Below are 15,202 nucleotides of genomic sequence, written 5' to 3' on the forward strand. Positions count from 1 at the left end.
AAAAAACATGGATGTGAGAGAAACATTGATTGGTTGCCTCCTGTATATGCCCCAACTGGGGATCGAACCAGAAACCTAGGTACTGGTATGTGCCCTACCTGGGAATTGAACCCGTAGCCTTTTGGTGTACGGGACGATGCTCCAACCAATTGAGCCACTGGCCAGAGTTACATTCCTTTTTCTTACTAACGCTCAGAAATCTGGTGTATATTTGCACTGAGGGTACCAGGCCATTGGAGTGGGCCACACTGTCAGTCCTCTGTAGCTACTTGCATGTACTGTTCTGCTCAGTCAGATCTCACCTCCAGGCTGTCTGACCCTCCCTTCCTGGGCCTCTGGCCATCATTCTGACTCTTCCCTCACCAGGTCTCACCCAGATGCTGGCAAAGTCCTTCCCATTCCCAACCATCTGTGCTATTACTACTGCCAGGAAACTTTCTAAAATGAACTCAGACTTTGCCATGCTTCTGCTAACCAACCTCCCATGGCTCCCACTGCCTATGCAAAATCGGTCCCTCCAAGTAGGTAGGCGCTGTCATCCACTCCAACCACATTTCAGTCCTCTCAGAAGTGATGCCCTTTCAGCTCTTCCTGTTCCAGGAAACTCATCTCTCCATTTACTTCCAATTCCTTTGCTCACCTGCCTCCTTCGACCTACAGGCTCTCTGCTCTCAGCTCTAGTTCTTCTCCAAGGTCACCACTGGCTCTCTCTATCTCTCCAACAGATGCTGCAATCAGCTCAGGATGACTGTATATATCTGCTTTTTGGTGTCTTACACTGTTTGCTCATTCAGAACTAAAAAAATTTACCTGTACTCAACTCATCTTTCCCCCAAAGATCCTGCGAAACACGTAGCTTTACTGTAACTTGAAGATCTCGACAACAGTACCACAAATAATTCCCTGAGGTCCTACCATGGAACTAAGCAACAGAGAAACAGAGACAAGTGGACACTGTGCTTCAAAGAGCTCAGCACAACAGGGCCAATGACACACAAAACGCTTCTCACTTTCTCTTCTGTAATCTTTCAGGTTTTGCTCACTCTTTATTTGCTTCCAACACAGAAACACATTAACCAACTCTGGGCTCTACTACATGTCTATAATAATAAAAGCATAATATGCTAATTAGGCCAGGCGTCCTTCCGGATAACCATCCGGATGAAGCTGTGTCGGTGGGAGGGGGCGAGGGGGAAGGGGAGGGAGGTGGGGACCGAGGCAGAGGCAGCCGCCATGGCAGAGGAGGTTGAGGCAGCCTGCGGCTGCAGCGGCGGGGCTGAGCCCCTTGAATGAATTTTGTGCATCGGGCCTCTAGTGTACATAGAAAAGGCGTCTGACAGAGGCCTGGTGCCATAAGCAGCAGGGCTGGCCGTGTGGTGGTTCTCTGGGCAACACCCTGCCCACCACACAGTCCTTTCTCCACACCATCCTGCCACTCGGTGTTCAGGACGGGCACACCCAGGGCACTTCACTTTCTTCATGTTTTTACTGTGTCACACTCCACTAATCTCTAACAACATATATTGTGGCAACCGGTCTCCTACATTCATGATGACATTTTATATATGCGACTCAGTACATTGTTATTGATACCTTTTATCAAAATATAATCTAAAAATAGAGTTGGGATAAACAGAAGACAATGTGTTTTCTGGCAGAGTGGGTCAAGTCTGTGATGGGGTCTTTAAATTTTAAGGCCAATCTAATCAGAAAAGAAACACTGTTGCCTAAGAATTTAAAGTTTTGATAAGCAGACATATAAAACTAAAAAACAGAACCGGAAATTACCTGCTGCTTTGTTCTCTTCTTTGGGAGAAACAACCTGTTGCAAAAGAAAACACAACCGTTAACCCAGGCCCGGGAAGAGTGAAAAAACCAGACGAACCAGGCACGAAATCACAGCGACAGAATGTGGCCTCACACAAAACCATGTTGGCTTACCTTGCAGGGCAAACCTGCCACCTGCAGAGCACCATTCTGCTTCCTTCCCCTTTCCCTGTCTGGAAATACTCCCTTGTCTCAGTTCTGAACACTGAGTCTCAGGCCTCTAGCGCACTGCCCTGTTTGATCAGCAGAGTTGGCTGATACCTATATATCCTGCATGGCTTCTTCTAAGACTGAGTAACAGCAAATGCCGGGCTGCCACCATTGGGAGAAATTTCTACCAATACTGTCACTTAAAGATACAAACACTACAGCCCTGACCGGTTTGGCTCAGTGGATAGAGCATTGGCCTGCGGACTGAAGGGTCCCAGGTTTGATTCCGGCCAAGGGCATGTACCTTGGTTGCAGGCACATCCCCAGTGGGGGGCATGCAGGAGGCAGCTGATCGATGTTTCTCTCTCATCGATGTTTTTGACCCTCTATTCCTCTCCCTTCCTCTTTGTAAAAAATCAATAAAATATATATATATATAAAAAAAAGATACAAACACTACAGAGTCAGAGGGACCTGGTTACACCCATTCCAGCAGGGTATAGAGGCGGAAACGACACCCTGGCAGGTTTCAGGGCCCTGTCGGAGGTGACATAGGCAGCAGCAGCTGGAGGAGGACAGAGCCTCTCCTCTGACCACAGAAGTTTTCAGGCTCCCCATAGACATGCAGTCTGATAGCGATTTTTAGTGTTCCGTGAAATCCCTTTGAAATAGGAATGTGCTCAGGTGGGGCACTGCCACCAGGAAAGCTGGCCATGCCCAGTGCCAATCTGGCCACTCACCGTGGCTCGCTTCACCTGGCGGGGGGGACTAGGCTGTGGGGACGGTTTCTTGGGCTGCTGGACTTGCTGTGGCGGCGGCGGCGGCTGGGTTGATGGCTGCGGGTCCTTCTGTGGGGGCTGCGGTGGTTCAGGGCCTGGAGCCGACTGTGATGGTGGCACTGGTGGCACTTGTGGTGTGGGGTTGAGCGATGGGGGCTGATGCAGCTGATGAGGCGTGTGATGAGGCATCTGTTGTTTTCCTTGTGAGTAAAGATCCAGGATTTGGTGGCAGATATCTAAATGATAGGCGACAATTACATTTACCACAGATGGATATTTGAAATAAAATTTTACCTAGAAAAATAAGCCAGCCCATTTCCCTTTGAGCCACGATTCTCATACAAGGACCAACATGTCAAAATCCTATTTGGAATTCACCCTGCCTCTACTGTGCACAGCACTGGTGGGTATTTTCAGGTCACCAAAACGATTTGCTTGGAAAGAGTGGATATTACATTTGAAATGTTAGTCACAGATGCTTCTGAAGAAGAGTTTATGCAGGCCTATCGGGAAATCTGTTCAGGAATCACGTTCTCAGGGCAGCACCATCCCAACATGGAACCCCCTCACAGAATGATCGGCATGCCCAGTACCTTCCAGAACATCCACAGGGACATCTTGCACAAACTGCTCCCACCATCTCCGATACATGGGTTTGGAGGTCCATTCTTGTATTTCAAATTTGCACAAACGTCCCGCGAGATACATCACTGCCACTGCTATGATCTCTGGTTCCCACTGCAGTGACAAGGTCGTGCAGAGACTAGTTCAACAGGAAAAAGAGGTGACTTCACTTGGATGAACAAACATTTGTGATTAACTCAATCCATGAAAGTCAGATGCTGCATCTAAATGGCAATTTGCTTATCCTTCTCTAAACACCATCAAATAAAGTATTACACATAGAGTGCTCTAAAAGTATAAAAATAAGTTATTTTAACCACAGTTACTTAAAAAATGTGTTCCTTAAAGAATCAGAATCCCAGCCCATTAAAAAACTGCCATGCCATGAAATACAAGTGAAAATGATTTATGTTCTTCAAACTGTTGAAATCCTAGCTAGAGAAATGTTTCTCCCAACAGCGACAACTCCACTCACAGGCACTTTGTTCCTCATAGATCCCTGGGCTCTAGAACATCAAGGATCTAAAACCGTGACACCATATGGTGTTTGTGTTTTTGCAGAATCAAATGGGTTCTCAGTATTTAGTTGTCCAAACTCTCTGGGGTATTGTTTTAGATTTATGTTTCAAACTGGAAATAAGATTTCAGGATCCTGCATCACCATGACATGGCAGGGTATTGCCTCTGCTGGCAACAGGAGACCTGGACTTTGGCCCCAGCTCTGCCCTTCACTGGCTCCTCAAGCTGGGTCAAGTCAGTTTCCTTGATATAAAGTAGGGGTTTGGGTAAAGTGACATATGAAGTCCCTGGGTATTTAAAAACACTATAATTAAAGACTATACTTTCAGGAATCATTTCTATAGTTTGTTAAAAAACTGTAATTAAATCAACATTTGAGTATATGTACCTGTCATTTACAAATGTCCATGCCATTTGAACCAACTTTTGAATTTTGTTTTTATCACCTAGAAATGGGGGGAGGGGGGAAAGGTAAATTAGTAGGAAAAGAAAATAAAGCAGCAGCACAAGAAGCAACAAGTACTCATATAAAGCCCAGGTACCCTCAGCATCATTCCAATACACAGCGAAGAGCTTTCGCATGGGAGACAAGGACAAACGAGTGGGTCCAAGCCCCACCTCTGTTCTCTCCACACGCTCTATGCTGAGAGCCACCGTTTATGGGAAGCCTGGCTCCATGGCCGAATTTATTAGGCTATTTAAAAAGTTCTGACTCATTTTCCTGTCTCATACCACTTGGCAACTGGATGACAGAATCTGTTTATACACAAAAGGAAACAGTACTAATAGCCACAATATTGAGATGTCTGGGCAAGCTATAGCCCAGGTACTTCACACACTGAATTTTCTGCTTTCCTCTTTTAAGCATAATCGCAGTGTCATCAAACGATGATGAAGACTTGGTTTCAGAATAAAAAAGTTCTTTTAATAACTTTTTCTTACCTTTGAGTTGTTTTGCATATTTGAGTAGGAACTGGTATGGATGTTCTACCTGTAAATCAAACTTTATAGTCTGGAGTAAGATTCTCTCCAGAACCATTACTTCTTCCTAAAAATAAAATAATAAATGTTGGGGTTGTAGTTTTAGTCACAGGTCTAAATCAGTATTTAAAAAGTGAACTTTTCTATTTATTATTTTTTAAATATAGTTTTACTGATTTCAGAGAGGGAGAGGGAGAAAGTGATAGAAACATCAGTGATGAGAATCATTGATTAGCTGCCTCCTGCACATCCCCCACTGAGGATTGAGCCTGCAACCTGGGCATGTGTCCTGACCAGGAATCGAACCGTGACATCCTGGTTCATAGGTCGATTCTCAACCACTGAGCCATGCCAGCGGGGCTGAAAGTGGTGTTTTTAGAACATAACACAGTCATGTATGTAATTATTTTAACACCATTTCCTGACATGAGCAGGGATTGTGGGGAAAAGACAGGATGGGTGGTATAACCAATAGCAATCTCTGGGTGCCTGAGAATAGCTGCAAATGTCAATTCCTCCCACCATTCTTGGGAAGCAAAAGACACACAGCACATGCAATGCAGATACATGTACGCAGAGCACTGGCACTATCCATCTACCCAGAAGCTGCCAGCACCCCTGAACCAAAGAAGCCACACTGCTTCTGGTCTAGGAGCACAGCCAGCCAGGAGGGGACTTTGTTCCTATCCACGACATGTGCTATCGCCCCTAAAGTGCTCAGAACATGACTTGGCACGTTAGCAAGCGCTACCTAAGTGTGGCTACATCCTCTTTCCTCCTTACAGAAGCAAGGGAAAGTACCTCTGCACAGGGACCTGGGACTGGAAGATACAGGAGTCACAGCCATTGCCAACACAAGGACCTCTATCTTTTTTAATTTTGTTCATCTTCACCCAAGGATATTTTTTTCCATTCATTTTTAGAGTGGAAGGGAGGCGAAGAGATAGACACACATGATTGGCTGCCTCCACACAAGAGCTGGGGATCAAATCTGCAACCTAGGTACATGCCCTTGAACACTGACCCTTCAGTCCAAGGGCCAATGCTTTAACCACTGAGCAACTGACTAGGGCAAGGACCTCTATCCTTCAAAAAAAAAAAATATATCTATATTTATTATATATACTAGAGGCCCAGTCATGAAATTCATGCACAAGGGGGAGGGGGTCCCTCAGCCCGGCCTGCCCTCTCGCAATCTGGAATGCTGCATGCATCAGTGACCATACTCTTCATACAGGTGAAAGGCATCTTGCTGTTGTATGGGCAGCTAGATTTTTTTTTGCCCTAATTATAAAAAGTAGTACATAACATGATCTTTCTGAGGCAGTAGTACCATTTCCCCATATTATGGGTGGAAAAACAGAAGCAGAGAAAAGTAACTGGCTTTGTCACACATTTATAAGCGTCAGAATCAGGGCTGACCACAAAATGTGCAAGCCAGAGTCCATACATGTCATCGCTGAATCATCCTGTTTTTTCAGTTAGAGTAGCCTTGCCAGGTTTCAATTTTTAAATCTAAGACACTGTTCCCAATATATAGGGTAGGATCCCTAGGCCTGGCCAGCAATCAGGGCCAATCTGTGGGGCGACCGGGGGGCCCCTGCTGGCACCCACTTTGGCTGGCGGCCTGGCACTGCCTGCTGGCCAGCACCACCTCCCAATTGCTGCTGCTAGTCCCCTCCGTGAGAGATGACCAGCGGGGCGTTTGCTGGCTGTCCCTGCCCCGATTGCTGCTGCCTCCCTCTTGGGGGGCAGTGTGTGTCATAGGGACTTGTTGTTCTGCCGGCCGTTCCACCGTTTGGTCTATTTGCATATTAGGATTTTATTATATAGGATATATATATATATTTATTGATTTCAGAGAGGAAGGGAGCGGGAGAGAGAGAGAGATAGAAATATCAATGCTCTGCCCTGACTGGTTTGGCTCAGTGGATAGAGCGTCGGCCTGTGGACTCAAGGGTCCCAGGTTCGATTCCGGTCAAGGGCATGTACCTTGGTTGCGGGCACATCCCCAGTAGGGGGTGTGCAGGAGGCAGCTGATTGATGTTTCTCTCTCATGAATGTTTCTAGCTCTCTATCCCTCTCCCTTCCTCTCTGTAGAAAATCAATAAAATATATTTAAAAAAAAAAAAAAAAAGAAATATCAATGCTGAGCATCACTGATCGGCTGCCTTCTACATGCCCCACTGGGGATCGAGCCCACACCCCGGCCATGTGCCCTGACCTGGAATCGAACTGTAATAGGTTCATAGGTCAACCACTGAGCCACACCAGCCCAGCAGGACCTCCCATCTTAATGCTACCACAAGGAACCAAGATTTAAAGGCAGGCAGTTATGATTCTTACCTTTGGGTCATCTCCAAACTGGCCAAATTGTACATCATTTAATAAACTACGAGCTGTTTTGATGATATCTTTACATTTTTTGGGTGTTTCTTCTACTTTCCCAGCCAGAAAGAGACAACAAGCTCCTGTTACCTAAAAAGAAGACAAAAGTTCCTGAGATACAGTTCTCAAAGCTCACACAGAAACACAAGCAAAGATTTTTGACCTTCACTCTCCTAACTTCCCCTTTCTTATTCACAAGGAGCTCAAAAGGAAATTTCACACACACACCCAATTTGGCCCCATAAATTATTTTAAATTTAATTTTCCAAAGAACATGTTATGTAAACAAAGTAGATGCCAGAAGGGAAAAAACCCACAGACACAAATTTTCTTTTCACACTGTGATCTTTGTTCCAGAAAAAGAACACAGCTAAACGCATGTCTGGTGGAGTCCATGTTTGTGCCAGTGCCCAGCTGTCCTTCCTTCCCCTCACGCTGCCTGGACCTGGTCCAGATCCCACATCACTGAGGTGGTCTCACTGCTCTCTCTCCAGTTTTTCTCCGCCTACTCTCATCTCTCCTGAATGTCTGACCCTCCACAGAATCCTCATCGTTAGATGTCAGACTCTGTGCCAGGGGTACAACGCTGACTGAGTGTCCTTCCTCTAGCACTTGTGTACAAAACTAAGGAAAATCGTAGCTAAAGGAAAAACCCCAACAGACTGACCTCCTGTTAAGTCTAATTCTGTCATCTTCTTTATGAAACTCTTTGACCACTTCAGTTTACCTATTAAAGTCTAATGCCCAAGCCTGGAGTTCAATGCTTACAATGGTCTGATCCAGTCTACCTTTCCTTCCAGGGCCCCCATTCCATTCCTGCCAAATGAACCTCCTAGCTGGGCTGGTACTCACCACGTGGTTCCTCCATGTCTTTGTCACGCTAGTTTCTGCTGGATCACTGCTCTGTCCCACCTGACATTTATAGTCAGGGCTTCATTACTGCTGGCACCTCCTCCCTAGCATATTCCCTGATCCCTCCCCAATGCATTAATCTCTCCCTTGAAGCTGCAGCCTTCCTTCTGCACCTCTCCTATGGTCTCCCCTCTACCACATATTTTGTACGTCACACCTCAGGACTAAAAGTACTGAGGCAGGTTCCCTGTCTGAGTCTCCCACAGAGCAGAAGACAGTGCATGTTAAAGGAACAACTGCAGAATGAGCAATATGGCCGGAAACATTTTTATTCCTTCTTGGCCTTTGTTGGGTCTCAATTATAAGCCCAAATTTATCTTGGCAAAGGTAATAGGGAAGTAAACTTGCACACAAAGTACAATATGACTGTTTCCATATCAGGCTAAATAAAAGGATTTGAATGTGGTTAATTAAAAAATGAAAAACAAACAAAAAATCACACACAAAGTTCAAACTTGATTTTGTTTATACATAGTATGTACTATGTAAAAATAACTACTTTCTGGAAATATAAAAATAGATTAAATTAGTTCACTGAACTGTGTGGAAATAATTACATGTGATAGAGAATTAAAATAAAATTTAAATACTTACATATCTTGGAAACTGCTTAAAGGAATGAAACATATAGAAGCGATGAAAATAAATTATTCCAGTTGCCAGGGTATCATAGTGTCTGTTGTTCTGGTTAAGGACTTTAGTCAAGAAATTGTTATTGTTTTTAGTTAAATGTGGAAAAACTAAAACAATAGCAAGCAAGTCAGTGGTAAAGTAAACACCGTCAGTAGCAAAGCAGGTATATGGGGATCTCTGTATCAGAATTCACCCCAGCAAGGTGGGTTTACACTACGAACAAGTCCAGGCTTCACCATCCTTCATCTGTGATCACTGGGGGCTGTTTTCCTCCTGGTGGCCACTTGCTCAATGGCTAAGTCTACACATTTAAATGAAAAATAGGAAACCAAAAACCCCCAAAGAGCCAAGCTAATCAGAAATAACATTAGTTAACAAAGATATTCAAGGGCCATTTTAGTACAGAGATATTACTATATGTCTATTTAAGGTAAGATTTCCTTTTTAAAAATTGATTAGAGAGAGGAAGGGAGAGGGAGAGAGATAGAAACATCAATGAGAGAAACATTATCAGCTGCCTCCTGCCCCCTACTGGAGACTGTGCCCGAAACCTGGGAATCAAATCAGAGATCTCTTGGTGCATGGGACAGTGCTCAACCAACTAAGCCACACTGGCTGGGAGATATTACTATATGTTTTATCAACAGTATCTAATTTAATTCTCAGTGTTGGCGGTGGGAAGCCTGAAACAGATTCCAAAGAGATAAGGATACAGTCCCAAACGTGTGCCCACATCAAAGATGAACCGAGCCCCCTCTCGGCGGTATCGGGCCTCAGTGGCTGGGTCAAGTCCTTCTAGCTGAGAGGGTGTATGAGCCAAGTCTTTCTTATCCCAGTACCAACATGGTTTTGTGTGGTCCAGGTTTGCTGAGGTTACTGAAGGGCTTGAATTTTCTTTATTCTCCTTCATTTATTGAAGTAGACTTGTTCTTTTCAAAAGATTCTCTGAAAATGTTAGGATCCTATGAGAAAGAGAAGCAAAGTTGGAAAGGGATACCCATGTGAAGCAATCCCGATCATTGAAGCAATCTAGAATTACAGATGGTACCTGATTTTGGATTGAAATTTCCCACAGAAACATTACTGATTGGCAGTTAAAAGCCCAAGCTGACCTCCAAAGCCAATTAAAACATTTGTACACATTGTGCCGTATAATAACGGACTTGAGCATCCATGGATTTTGGTATCCACAGAAAGTCCTGGAACCAATCCCACTAGGATACCGAAATGCAGTGAAAATAAATGTACATGGATAGAATCGAAACAGTCCTCTAAATATTCCATCCCTCTTGAAAAATTCTTACTTCAGTACTATAACCCCATTCCCTATTACTCTTCCATTATTTTTTCACAAGATCCTAAAGTCACAAATTTTCTCATTAGCAGTTCATGATTACTGTGAAAGACGGAGAGATTTATGAGCTCCACAAAGTAAAAATCTCTCCATAAACAAGCAGCATGTCAAGGCATTTTAGCAACATCTTTCAAGAATGTGCCTTTGATATTTCATTTTACATGATGAAAGGTTAAATTCAGTTTTAAACATTTAGAATTATGGATACTTACAAGTTGGAAATGGCAGTAAAGGTCATTACTTGATTTTTCACACAGTACAGAAATTCCCTCTAAACAGTAATATTTGGTCACTCACTAACCTTCATTTGGCCACTTTCATTAATGGAACTGTAACAGTTTACCAGGCAGCCTATAGCATTGCTGAGTATCAATAACTGGTATTCACATTAATTCTTTTTTAAAAAAAAATTTTTTTTATTGATTTCAGAGAGGAAGGGGGAGGGAGAGAGAAACATCAATGATGAGAGAAAATACTTGACCGGCTGCCTTTTGCACGCCCCCTACTGGGGATTGAGCCCACAACTTGGGCATGTGCCCTGACCTCCTGGTTCATATGTCAATGCTCAACCACTGAACCACACCAGCCAGGCAAACATTCATTCTTGTATTAATTTTATATTAATTTTGAGATCTGTTCTGTTCACCCCCTAGATCTGGTACATAGATGGCACAGAATAAGGAGTGAATTAAATCTACCTTTCAACAACTCTCTAGAGTTCCCACTTAGCTCCTTGAAAATAACTTGCCCTATCTACTGACTGTCTTTCAAATATGTGAAGATCGTTTTTACATTCCCGCTCTTCTCCAGGGCAAACATCCCATTTCCTCCACATAATTTTTAGTGTTTCAAGATTTCCCCCTAAATATTAGCATCCAAAATGAAAAACAATAATCTTTATATGACTGGAGTAATACACATGGGATGAGAGGTTACTAATATTCAACATGTCCAATGAGGGGCCACTGAGTTGCAGCATGCCTGCAAGTTGTTTTCTTATCTTCACAATTTATCACTGAGAAAACGGAGCTAGTGAGACAGGAAGCAACTTGCCCAATTCACACCACTAGCAAATGGCAGAGCCACAGTTTATCATTAGGTTACGATACTGCCTTTCCTCAAATGGACACTAAGTTCCTCTATAAACATAATATTATGCCCCAGAACCATTTTTGTCAAGGTAGGCCTTCTTCATCTCCAACATGGACAACTGGGTTTCTGTACATTTAATCATTCCTGGTAAATCTATATCTTGTTAGTTTGGGCCTATTATTTTAGCCTTTAAAAACTTGTGTCATTTAACATGTTAACTACAGGTTTTGAGTACATTTATTAATTTGAGAAGCATGCCTCATATATTCAAATTTGGTAATAAAAAAGTGCTAACCAGAAAAAGAGCAAGACCAGAGATCTGTAGTCTATCTCTAAAGACCTCTCTTCATTCAGGCTGACACCAACTCATGAACCAACATTCTAGGTTTGGTAACTTGAATGGATATAAATCCATCTACTTAGACCTCATCCAGTGTACATTTACCTGTGCTGAGTAGGATAGGAAGAGATTATGTTCAGTGACCTGAGGCTCTGCTGGTTTGAGCTTCCAAGTACTCACAAACTCTTTGCTCTCTGACAAGATTCTTAAATAGATTATTAAAAAGTTGTAGCATCTGAGAGCCATCTAATAGGTCTGTGATATTTATAAGACTCCAGTTTTCTATCATTAACTGTACTTTGAAGGAAAATGATTCAATCAAGAGACACAGTCAACATGAGATGTATGAGGCTGCTGCCAGTGTAACATAACATACATTATCTTTTACGAGAAAGAGTACATTCTAACGTAAAGAGTAAAAGCATAGTATAGTGAAGGAAACCACAGTTTTGTCACACTGAAGCTGCCTTCTTTGGGACATAGGTTCTAAGCTGGTTATTAAGGAACAGGACTCAAGAAAGAACCTCTGTCCCTTCCCCCTCTCCTGCCCAAGAGACTCACTCAGACAGAAAAACCTGCTTCAGGAAGGAAGGAGGATTAGGATGTCGCCTTAATCCAATTTGAACCGAGCATGGTAAATAAGAGGCTTCGGGCAGGGTCTGTAAGCTAGGTACCCCGTGTCCCACTGTTTTTGAGTGACCCAGCAAGGATTTTCCTGCCTGCCATGTATGTTCTGCTCTTCCTCAGCCCATTCTCACTTCTGAAATCTAATATCCTGTCCCCACATTTTCTCCAATGTTGCCTCCCCATCTTTGGAATTTTCATGCCTATGTGAGTGAATTCCCCATATGCATGTATTAAAATTTTTACTTTCTCCTGTTAATTTGTCTCTGTTCATTTAATTCTTGGCCCAGCTATAAGAACTTAGAAGGTGGGAGGGAAAGTATTATTCTTTTAGCTTCCACAACAGTAAATACATAAACCAGTAATATAGTCGTTTATTATCATTAGCAAGTATTACATACTGTACATAATTGTACGTGCTACGCTTTTATATGACCTTCAGTTCAGATTTGTTAACACCAGCATCACCACCAACACGTAACTTGCACTATGACATTATGCCAGCTACAGGGTCACTAGCAACGGGAATTTTACAATCTTACGGGATCACCTTTGTATGTGTTCCATCTTCGACCAAAATGTCACTATGGGGTGCATGACTGTAGCTCATTTTGTAGGCCAAAACTATGACCATTTTTTTCTTTATGATATTCAATTTTTTTGAAAGTGGCATTTAAAATGTAAGCATCTTGCCCTAGCTGGTTTGGCTGGGTGGATGGAGCGTCGGCCTGCGGACTGAAAGGTCCTGGGTTTGATTCCATCAGGGGCACATGCCTGGGTTGCAGGCTCGATCCCCAGGGGGGCGGGGGGCATCCAGGAGGTTCTCTCTCATCATTGGTGTTTCTATCTCTCTCTCCCTCTCCCTTCCTCTCTGAAATCCATAAAAATATGCTTAAAATAAAATAAAATGTAAGCATCTCAACAATGATAGTATTTCGTTATTGCTTTTGGTGCAATCTACTTTTCCAAAATGAAACAAACGTTAAACACGCTTATGCACAAGTCAGCTAATATGTTTGAAAAATATATATAATCAAAATGAGACAAAAGAAAATAAAACCCAAAATTAGATACCTGTGGTTGTCATTCTGAAACACACACACACACACACACAACAAAAAACAAGAGTCCTGGATAATTACTTAATTTACAGTCAAAATCACTTAATAGGCAAGCATCCTAATAATACAATCTTAGCCGAAATGTCTACCACCCACCCGTTCACTCTTCATTCTGCAATACAGAGCGCTATGTACGCCACGCAGGGTTCCAGGATGGGACCCCAAACCCCGGAGGATCTCTCCTTCTACCCTGTTCGTACAAACCTCCAACGCAGTGGTCCTCAACCTTCCTAATGCTGCGGCCCTTTAAATACAGTCCCTCTTGTTGTGACCCAAGCATAAAATTATTTTCATTGCTACTTCATAATTGTAATTTTGCTACTGTTATGAATCGTAATGTAAATATCTGATATGCAGGACGTATTTTCATTGTTACAAATTGAACATAATGAAAGCATAGTGATTAATCACAAAAACAATATGTAATTATATATGTGTTTTCCGATGGTCTTAGGCGACCCCTGTGAAAGGGCCGTTCGACCCCCCCAAAGGGGTCGCGACCCACAGGTTGAGAACCGCTGCTCTAACGAGCGCCTGCAACTGCAAGGCGCTGTGCTGGACCCCTCTCCAGAGAGCCTCCGAGCGAGAAACGCAGACACCAGCAGGCTCACCTTACAAATCCAGAAGGGCCACGCGCAAGGAACTGCTCTTACTGGTGGAAGCCGCGCCTAACGTCGGGTGGTGGGAGCGAAAGCTCCATTGAACCGGCAACCCACATTTTAGGGAGCGCAACCGACCGCGCTCTGTGCTGGTGAGAACAGCTGGAGGACCTCTGCACGGACGCCTCAACTCCCCAAAGAACAACTCCTTCGGGACCCAACCGCACCGGCCCAGGATAGGGTCCGCAAGAACCAGGTCTCCGCGAGAACGACTCCGGACGCGGAAGTGCCTGGTCTTCCTTCCTCTCCAGACCCCCGGGTCAGAGCACCCCGGTGTGAGCGGCGCCCGGGCCTCAGCCTGGCCAAGTTGGGACGGAGACCCCCAAGCAGCTGGGAAGACGCGGGCAGTCCGGGGCTGCGGGAGCGCGCGCGCGTGCTAAGACCCCGCCCCTTCTCCCACCAGCTACAAAGTCCCCAAACCTTAGCCGCCCCTCTGGGCGGGGCCCGCTACCCTGTGCTAGGGCGCGCGAGGGCCTTTCTCCTCCGCTCTTGAGCCTCAAAACCCTCTCCCGAATCCCGTTCCGCAGCCCCGCCATCGCCCGCTAACTTCGAGCTGACAGGGGGCAGCTGGGGGAGGCGGTATCTGGGAAGATAGACTCCACTAGGGGGTGGAGGCAGCTGGCCCTGCCCTACTGAGGCCTTTAGGTACGCGGGAGGGGGGTGGCGCTGCCCGCGATCGGTCGGTTACTCACCCCTCGCCTCCGATAAGCCCCTCAGCGACGTCTCTCCTTGCGGACCGCAGCCATCTTGGACATGGGATGTCGGGGAGTACGTCATTGCGCTGCGTCGGCGCCGGAAAACACGGAGGCACGTGTCAACCAATCAGAAGAAAGCAGAGCTCTCAACGGAGGAAAGAACAGCCAGTCATTTTCAGGCCCCGCCCCGCAGGAGGAGGAGCCTGTCAGAGGGACACTCCCGTTGGTCCCGCTCCCGGGGCTAAGGAAGTTCGGCAGCAACCGAACGTGCTAACGGAATTTGGACGCGAGAGGAGGGGCCCGAAGAGCCAGTCTTCCAATCAGCGTCCGGGCGTGGCACAGTTCCGCCAATTGTGGCCCCGGAGCTGAGGGGGCTGTGCCGACAGTTCAGGCTCCAGGAGCCGGCAGGCCCAATGGTTGGGGAGGAGCCCGAGCAAAACGGTAGGGGAGCGATGGGGCGGAACCGCGCCCATGCGTTCAGCTTTGGGCCAATGAGCGGTGGCG

General features: G+C 45.0%; 1 protein-coding gene across 1 annotated transcript in view; it reads right to left on the minus strand.

Annotated features, from left to right (window-relative positions):
* CCNK (cyclin K) overlaps positions 1 to 14,805 on the minus strand; it is an 18,035-nt gene extending 3,230 nt beyond the window's left edge. The window contains exons 1-9 of the mRNA XM_005877898.2: positions 14,696 to 14,805; positions 9,527 to 9,775; positions 8,775 to 8,856; positions 7,227 to 7,358; positions 4,842 to 4,947; positions 4,288 to 4,345; positions 3,350 to 3,519; positions 2,718 to 2,992; positions 1,789 to 1,822 (exon numbers count right to left, since the gene is read on the minus strand). Of these exons, the coding sequence (XP_005877960.1) occupies positions 1,789 to 1,822; positions 2,718 to 2,992; positions 3,350 to 3,519; positions 4,288 to 4,345; positions 4,842 to 4,947; positions 7,227 to 7,358; positions 8,775 to 8,856; positions 9,527 to 9,723 (1,054 nt within the window). The 5' untranslated portion in view covers positions 9,724 to 9,775; positions 14,696 to 14,805. The remainder of the gene's footprint in view (positions 1 to 1,788; positions 1,823 to 2,717; positions 2,993 to 3,349; positions 3,520 to 4,287; positions 4,346 to 4,841; positions 4,948 to 7,226; positions 7,359 to 8,774; positions 8,857 to 9,526; positions 9,776 to 14,695) is intronic.
* Between the last annotated feature and the right edge of the window lie 397 nt (positions 14,806 to 15,202).

The sequence above is a fragment of the Myotis brandtii genome, unplaced genomic scaffold (assembly GCF_000412655.1).
Source record: "Myotis brandtii unplaced genomic scaffold, ASM41265v1 scaffold535, whole genome shotgun sequence".
Classification (NCBI taxonomy): domain Eukaryota; kingdom Metazoa; phylum Chordata; class Mammalia; order Chiroptera; family Vespertilionidae; genus Myotis; species Myotis brandtii.